The 8,587-nt window shown below is 43.8% G+C and overlaps 1 protein-coding gene across 1 annotated transcript in view; it reads right to left on the bottom strand.

The window, feature by feature from the left end:
• Positions 1–3,049: 3,049 nt before the first annotated feature.
• Positions 3,050–8,587, bottom strand: part of MCM3AP (minichromosome maintenance complex component 3 associated protein) — a 44,891-nt gene continuing 39,353 nt past the window's right edge. Inside the window, exons 25-29 of the mRNA XM_007452478.1 lie at positions 8,478–8,587; positions 7,871–8,000; positions 5,891–6,097; positions 4,466–4,616; positions 3,050–3,208 (exon numbers count right to left, since the gene is read on the bottom strand). The exon at positions 8,478–8,587 is cut by the window's right edge and continues 142 nt beyond it. Coding sequence (XP_007452540.1) covers positions 3,050–3,208; positions 4,466–4,616; positions 5,891–6,097; positions 7,871–8,000; positions 8,478–8,587 — 757 coding nt within the window. The remainder of the gene's footprint in view (positions 3,209–4,465; positions 4,617–5,890; positions 6,098–7,870; positions 8,001–8,477) is intronic.

Here is an 8,587-nt window from a genome sequence, read left to right as displayed (position 1 = left end):
ACATCCTCTTTCCCTCCCTGACTTATTTTTTTCTGCGCTTATCACCAGTTAGCATACCAAATGTTTTGCATAATTATCTTGTTTATTGTCTATCTCCCCCACTAAAATATAAGCTCTGTGAGGGCTGAAATTTGTTTCATTTGTTGCTATATCCCCAGCACCTGGAATAATGCCTGGCATATGGTAAACATTCCAAAAGTATATACTGAATAAATGAATGAATGAACAGGAGTCATCTCTAATAAGAAACATTAAGAAAAAGACTCAGAAATTAAAAATATGGCAGCAGTTTAAAATTTTTTAAACTTTTTTTATTGAAGTATAGTTGATGCGCAATTTTATATGTTACAGGTGTACAGTATAGTGATTCACAATGTGGTAGTTTTAAAATCACTAGAACAGGGAGATAGAGAAAATTTAGAATAGTAGAATAAAAAGACAAAGATATACAAAAATTGAAAAGAAAATTGGAGCATCAATACAGGTGGTCAAACATCTGAATATTAGGAGTTCCAAAGGGAAACTGTGGAGGAGAAAATTGTATTAAATAATTTCCAAAAATTCCCAGAATTGGGGGAAATTTTCTGGATTGAAAAAGCATGGGAGAATATTTTCTAAAGATGCCTGCAAAATCTCCCATCTCACATGCTCTTTTACAATGTGGTCTTACCACTCATCCCCACTGAGAAATAGGACCTATGTCCCGTCCCTTGAATCTATAACCAGATGCTTGTAACCAATACAATGCAGTGGAAGTGATCCTGCACAGATTCCAAAGCTGGGCTTGCATTTCGCTCACTGGGGCACTTGGCACTTGGAGCCCTGAGATGCCATGTGAGAAGTCCTATCTGAGGCCACCTTGCTGTGAGGAAGCCAAGCCACATGATGAGGTCACATATAGCTACTCAGGTCGAAAGCCCCAGCTGAGCCTCTAGCCAACAGTGCAACATCACCTGCCCGCTATGTAAGTGAGCTGTCTCAGACATCCAGCCACAGTCAAGACTTCAGATAACCACAGTCCCAATACCTGCATTCAATACCTGACTGCAACTGCATGAGAGATCCCAAGAGAAAGCTGCCCAGCCTGTCCTTCCCAAATATAAGCTATGTTTGGGATAGTTTGTTACATAGCAAAAACTACTGGAAAAAAGCACTACAACGTGCCGAGCACAATAAATTCGGCAGGGTATAGGGGAGGCAAACCAATACGTCAAGCATGTTGTTGAGAAATTTGAGACCACCAGGGATAGAGGTGACCTTAAAAAAAAACTCCCAGTAACAAAAAACAAACAAAAACACAGAGGAATAATTTCCAATGTAAAATTCTACTTCCATTAAATGATGAATCTAACATAAGGGTAGAAATAAAGATCTTTTAGATATGCAAGCTCGGAAGGCTCTAAAAGATGAGCTCCATCAAAATGAGAAAGCAGACCACAGAAGAGGAAGATATACGACTCAGAATCCGGGAAACGTCCAAGGTGGCACAAAGACGGGGGATTTCCCAGCAGTTCATTTCCAAAAGAAAATGGAGTTAGCATATTACCTGAGGCACCTGAGTGTTGGGAGGAGCTTCACACTTAGCGAGGAGCAGTTTGGGTTAAGTAGTGCTAGGAACACAGAAAACCAAGCAAATGAAAAAGCAAGACAGTTGACTCTAGGTACAACTGAAAGCTGTACCTAAGGGAAATGTAATCGCAAACCAATCCAGGGCTCGACAGCAAACGGTATTAATATAGTCATACTGAACTCTGAATGCAGATTTCAGCTAACATCTTAAATCGTTTGGGGAGACTAGTGGGAGAGGAAATGGGTGATACACGTTGCAGAGAGGATAGTATGAGAGCTAACTCATTTTCTGTTGTAGGAAATCAACAGATGTCTAAAATCGAGATTAAGAAATAGCATTACTTAAGTCTTTACTGATAAACATGAAGTTAATCACTGAAGAAATCCCTAAGAGTTGATTAGTGTTTGTTCTGGCAGATGCAGGGTTTGGCTGGTAGATTTGGTGGTGGTAGGATGAGCAAGTTCTGTTCCTAGTGCTTCTTTTTTTCTCAGTGAAATAAGAAGCAGGTCATCATCTAGGAATGTTGTAGATTTGAAGAGAAGAAGAAGATATGAAATAGTTCTCTCAGAGAGTCTAGGGGATCCAGTAGGGAGATGCTGAGTGCCAATTTAAGACTGATGGTCATACTCAGCGTCAAGTCTGTTAATACGTCTTTCTGTATATGGCTCAAATGTATCCCTTCTCTCCACGCCAACTGCTAGCAGACTCAGGATTATACCCTTCTTCTTTCACCGGGACAGCTGCAGCAACCTCCTTTCGAGATCCATTGCTTGTCTTGCCGTTGTTCCCCATATGCAGTTTTTGAAACAAAATGTGACCAAATCACTTCTCTGCCTAATATCCTCCAATAGCTGATTCCCATAGCACTCACAGTAAAGCAGCAAGGGTCTCGGCGGTCTGGCCTATCCCCTCACTTGGCAGTACTACCAAACTGGCATCTTCAGGTTTTCATCACATCCTCTCGGGTATACCCCTGCACTCCTCTCCAAGAATTCTGCTCTGTCCTCCGCCCAATCCCCTTGTCTCCCCCTGCTTCCAATGCAGGCACATGCCCCATGCCTCAGAGAGCTATGTACATATACAGTTGGCTCAGTACCTCTGTTGGCTCTCTGAGGTGTGAGCTGGGCAGGCCTGGTGGGCAGGGTCCCTGCACCTTATTCATCCCTGCACTACTGATTTGGCACATGAGGGACTGCAACTGTTGCTAAGACAATGAATGACCACCGTTACACACTGAAATGTAAGAGCATGTGTCGGTGGACAACAGTCAGAAGAGATCATGAAAACATGTAAGAGTATCAAAGACATTACACAGGAGAAAACAACCTTTCATTCTGAAAACTGAGGAAGAGCTCATTAGATATTCCAGTGGTTTATTTGCATGATTAATAATCACATTCCAACATGCATCAAGCATCTGAGAACAACATTATTTTGAGTAAAAGAACATCTTCTAGACCCTCTCTCAGGTCCAGCAGCTCAAATGTCCACCATGTCCAGTAGTGCAGAGAGATGGAGCTCAGAGGCAACGTCCTCCTCCCTTGAACTCCGGATCAGCCTTTCTAGGCGCTTCAGCCGTTCGGTCAGAGACGTGCCTGTTGCCTCTGACATCTGCAGTTGCTGCCCTGTCCTGTCATTCTATTGGAACAAAAAAAGAAACCAAAAATAGCTTTGGGATACCCACAAGCCAAGATGTATTTTCTTTAAAGGCACTGGATCTGACTCATGTTAGAAACCTCTTCTGGAGCCTGCTAGGCTCAACAAACCCCTCTCTTGGCATCTATCACACATCCTTCCAGCCCCTTCCAGCACATACACATACAGCTGGCATCATCGGCCATGGAATGTTTCCTCTTCTGATTCTTTATTTATATATTTTAATTTCCTTTTCTGGCCGTGCCGCATGGCATGTGGGATCTTAGTTCCCCTGCCAGGGATCAAACCCAAACCCCCTGCATTGGAAGCGCAGAGTCTTAACCACTGGACTACCGGGGAAGTCCCTCCACTTCTGATTCTACCATGAACAACTTCTAGTCGTTTTTATAAGATATCGTTGTCAAGAGCTACGAACTATGCCATCAGGTGTATTGTAATTGCCGAACCAGACTCTCATCTTTGGATGTTTAGTTTCCACTTTCATGTACTATAATTAATGCTACAGTGAACAAAAATACATTAATTTTTGTCATCAGTAATTTCTTTCGGGCAGAATTGTTAAGTCAAAGGGTACAAATATTTTTAAGGTATCTGCCAAGCTAATAATTGGAAATAGTATGTCATCTTAATTTGTTTTTCTCCGCCAATCCAGAAGCACACACTTTGCCTGTCCAGCATTATACATATAAACTCTGCTTTTGTTTCCTTCCTCACTGAAGGAAGAATGGTGAAGTAGAAAGACCTTGAGCTTCGGAGCCAGCTGGGTCTGGCTTTAAACAGCAGCTTTGCCACCGACCAGCTGAACACTCTCGGGTGAGGCCCTTGACTTCTGTGAGCATACCCTCCTCATTCAATAATTTTCCTCACGGGAAATTAATACCAGAAGGGAGGTCCGGGTGATGCCAAAGCTTGGACAGTATGTGCTCCATAAACCGAACCACTGTTGTCACCTTTGTTATTCGCCTCAAAACTTTACTGCAGTCAGCATAACATGGTTATGGGTTTTGTTCATTTCTTAAGCATGTTTCAATTCCATTCTTCATTCATTTCATAAGCAGAAACTCGGAATTAGTTGGGCCACTATAATACTGACAGATTAAGTTTAAGAAAAGATCTAATTTAAGCTAATAATTTATTGGTCATCATGACATCATACGATGACTCGAGACATTACCTTTTTCCCAGTCATTCTCTCAGTTGTTAAGTCTAATATAAATGCCAAATGTACTCTCTTCTCACCTGAAGGCTAGTAGTTGTAGATGTTTTCATCACAGGTTCGATAGTCTGAGGCAGAGACACCAGAGTCTGAGGAAGGTAGAGTGGAAGGGAAGTTGAATCTGTACATGCTCCCGAGTCCTCTGACAACCACTGCTGAAGTTGATCTTCAAACCTGAAACATTTGAGCATTAGGAAGCAAAAATTTAACTGTCACTCACTTTTCTCCTATGTATGCTTTAAATTTTTTAAAGCTTTGCTTTTTACTAAGGATGGAACTAAGTTATGACATCACCTAAGAAGCAGAAAAGCACTGTTTAAAAAAATTTAGTATCTTCTCTTTAACTTATAAACCTGATTTATATTTAATGAAAAAGGTGACATTTATCCAAGACAACTGGTTTTTAACAGTACTTGTACTCCTCTCACTTGGTTTATCTTCTCTGGCTTATTTTGCTATTATGTGTCTATAATTAATTTGTATCTCCTTGGATTATCCAAAATGTATGGATTGCTGCTTTAGTTTAAAATTAACCCAAAATAACATCGCACTGACCCCTAACATACTCCAGAGCTGTCCACTCCTTATACTTGTTTTTTAAAGGAACATAATCTGGTCCAAACTGCTTAAATGATAGACCTAGGAAAATCTACTTTTAGAAATCATGACACATTCATTCACTCTCCCAACACATATTTATCAAGCCTCCACCAAATGCTAGGCATCATTCTGGGTACCAGTGACACAGCACTAAGACAGAACAGACAAGGCCCAGCTGGAGGCAGCTGACACTCTAGTAAGGTGAGACAGACAAAGGAGACGTCTGAAGACGAGAAAGACAAGGCAGAGACATGGAGACAGGGAGGACTGGTGAGATGGGTAAGGAGGTCCTCACTGAGTAGATGTGAGCAAAGGCCAGAAGTAAGCACAAGGTGGGCCAAGGGGAGGGGCTGACCTTGCCTACAGGCTGGACACGGAGGCTGCTGGAGAGGACAGGAGGGCAGGGGGAGGCATGAGGACGACAGTGGAAATTCCCTTCTTGCTGTCTCTTCTCCCTCAGTAAAACCATGAACACAGGTGGTGGGAGGCAGAGGGAAGCCCTGCTCCATCCAGCTCCTGCATAGCCGCAGTGTGGGAATGCCCCAACGCCCAGGCTGGCCAGACGGGCAGAGCGCATGCCAGCCACGTGCCACAGAGGCTTAGTTAGCCAGCTACACTCACTCCCCACTAGGAGACTCAGGACTTTCAGTGATAAACAATCAACGAAACCGATTTCAAATAATAAAAGTTGAAGGCACACTATCGAGGGCACTGCCTCTGTCCTCAAAGAGCTTATCCTTCACACATCTGACCTGCCTTCTTTTTTAAACAGTCTCGTCCCTGGGATCTTTGCTAACCCAGCATGAAGTGGCCTGAAGGACAAAACGAACCCCGGAAACGGGCTTCACCTCTTGCTCTCCTCTTTCTCCAGCAGCAGGCTGCTGGACAGACACTGGGCCAGGAGCTCCTGGGCAGAGGCTCCGTGCATCAGGTCATCGGTGCTGGGAATCCGCCCCTCTCGGCCGCGCTCCACACCTCTCTTCCCTTTGCGGTGCCCGTGAAGTAACGGAGTGGGAAGCTTGTTTGCAGAAGGATGAAAAGATCTTATCCCCAAACTGTAAGTACACGTTTTGAAATGCTTATGGTCAGGAAAGAGAGGGAGAAAGGGCTCCTCTGGCATCAGGTGGAGTGGGGTGCTTCGGGGTCAGGCACAGGCGCAGAGGAAGGGCAGCCTCTGCCTTGCAGCAGCTTCCCCTCTCCTGGGCAGCAGGGCTCCCGAAGCTTCTCTACTCTGAGTTTTGCTTCCCATTCCAGGGTCATCAGCAGTCTCTGTTTTTCCCTAATACTGGCAAGGTTCTTATTTTTCATGTAGCTCCTAAATCCATCTGGATTTTTTTTTTTTTTTTTTTTTTTGCTGTGATGCGAGGCCTGCTGGATCCTAGTTCCCCGACTAGGGATTGAACCCGGGCCCTGGGCAGTGAAAGCGCTGAGTCCTAACCACTGGACCGCCAGGGAATTCCCCTGGAAGTAATGTTTACAGCAGCGGGAGATGAGGGTCTAATGCTTTTTCTAAACAGAGGCCAAAGTCTGTCCTCTCTGCACTAATTTCCCTCACTTGGCGCAGTACTTTTATCACATATGGTTCTGTTCTTGCACTTTCTATTCTGATCCATTTGTCTACTGTAACTTTATTATATGTTTCGAGATCAGGCTGAGCAGACCTTCCTTGTTATTCTTATTCAAAATTTTCTCAGCAATTGCTACACATTTTCTCATCCTGATGAATTCTAGAATTAACTTGTCAAGACCAGGGGGAAACATCCTTTTAGGCTTTTGATTAGAAATGCCCTGACTTTATAGTTTGAGAACTGACATCTTTATAGCATTGCGTCCTCCAGTCAGCAAAGCCTAGCCTGCCCCTCATTTATTCAAGGTTTTCTTTGCACCTTCAGGGCTCTGAGAATCCCCTTCACAGGGGTTTAGCGCCTCTCCTGGTCAGTTTGTGTCCGTATGTTCTAGATTTGTTGCTGCTGTGAATGAGAATTTCTGTACATTGTAGGTTGATCTGTCTGGTCACCTTGCTGAATGCTGAACAGTTCTAAGGGTGTGACTGTCTATGACCCTGAACTGACAGTTTTACTGTCTGGAAATAACTGGTCCTTCTCTCTTGATATTTATGCCCTAAACTGGGCAGGGTCTCCAGGACAACAGTGAACAGCAGTGATGTCAGGGCAGCTCAAGGCTGGTTCTAACTTCAGTGTTTCTGATGTTTTACCAAGAAGCATGGGTTTTTTTTAGTAGTTTTATGGTAGATAGCCCTACCAAGCTAAAGAACTTTCTTACCCAAGTTTCATAAGTATCAGGAATGGGTATAAATTTTTTTCTTGGAGAGAGGGACAAGGAATGGATATAAATTTTAAGGAAAACTTTTCAACACCTAGTGAAATGATCACTTATTTTACTGTTATGGCAGCAGATTACACAAATAGATTTCTACTATTGATATTGTATAGCATGGTATAAAGCGAGCTTGTGAGTTTTTTATGTACTGCAAAACTGCATGTGCTAACGTTTTACTTAGTATTTTTGAACCAGGTTTGTAAGTGAGATCAGACAACAGCTTTCTTTTGTCTGCACTCTCCTGGTCATGTTAACGACTTCAGGGTCAGGTTTGTCCAATAAATGAAATGCGATGCTTGTTTCCCTCTGCTCTACAACGGTTTCTACTACATGGGAATGATCTGTTCCTCCAGTATCTGTCAGAATCTCCCCACAATGGGCTGGATTTCATGTATAGGTGTGAATTTCTGCTGTATACTCTGTTAGAGAACACAGTTCACTCTCTTGGTTGAGGGATGACAGAAACGCACACTGAACACAGATCTCACCGGCTCTGACTCAACTGTAGCTCCTTCTGCGTCTGCATTCTGGCTTGTTCCCACGACAAAGGAACGTCGTAGTTTTTCAAATGGTTTTTAAAAAAATACACACATATCTGACCATCTTTAGTCAGTGCCTCTGAGAAAACGATACAAAAATAAGAAGAGAGAAGAATATCAAAAGAGCAACAGGTGACCACTTGATGTCTGCTTAAATTCACTGACTTAAGGACTAGCCCTTCCGATTAAAGTCACACAATTATGTGACTCCCATGCTTGAGCTACATATGCTCCAAGTTTCCATGGGTCATTCAAGGTCCAGAGAGGCTCACGTCCAGACCTGCATGGCCAGTGTGACTACTCAGAGAAGTCTCTCTAAAGCCAGCCTTGGGGGCCCATTTCAGGGAGATGAGTGCAGGCTCTCCTGGAACCTTCTCAGCTCTTCCCAATGTTTATAAGTCACCTGGAGGTCACTGGCTTGGAGAGGTAGCCCTAAGGAGAGGAAGGGTGGGGACCCGCAGGAAGGAAACAACCGTCAAGTAAACATCTTCCTTTGCTGAAACTGGACCAGGAAAGTCTCCTGAGGAGCCAGCCCACAGCACCAAGCACTAACTACCTGGTGTGACGGGAAGCCTGGGGGGTGTCCAGTCCCTCAGCCTGTGGTTGATGCACAAGGCAATGATGTCATCCCACGGGATCTCGGCAACTGAGGGCCGCGCCCCCCGG

The sequence above is a fragment of the Lipotes vexillifer genome, unplaced genomic scaffold (assembly GCF_000442215.2).
Source record: "Lipotes vexillifer unplaced genomic scaffold, Lipotes_vexillifer_v1.1 scaffold545, whole genome shotgun sequence".
Taxonomy (NCBI): Eukaryota; Metazoa; Chordata; class Mammalia; order Artiodactyla; family Lipotidae; genus Lipotes; species Lipotes vexillifer.
Note: the sequence above shows the minus strand (reverse complement) of the source record. Positions and strands in the feature narration are given on the sequence as shown.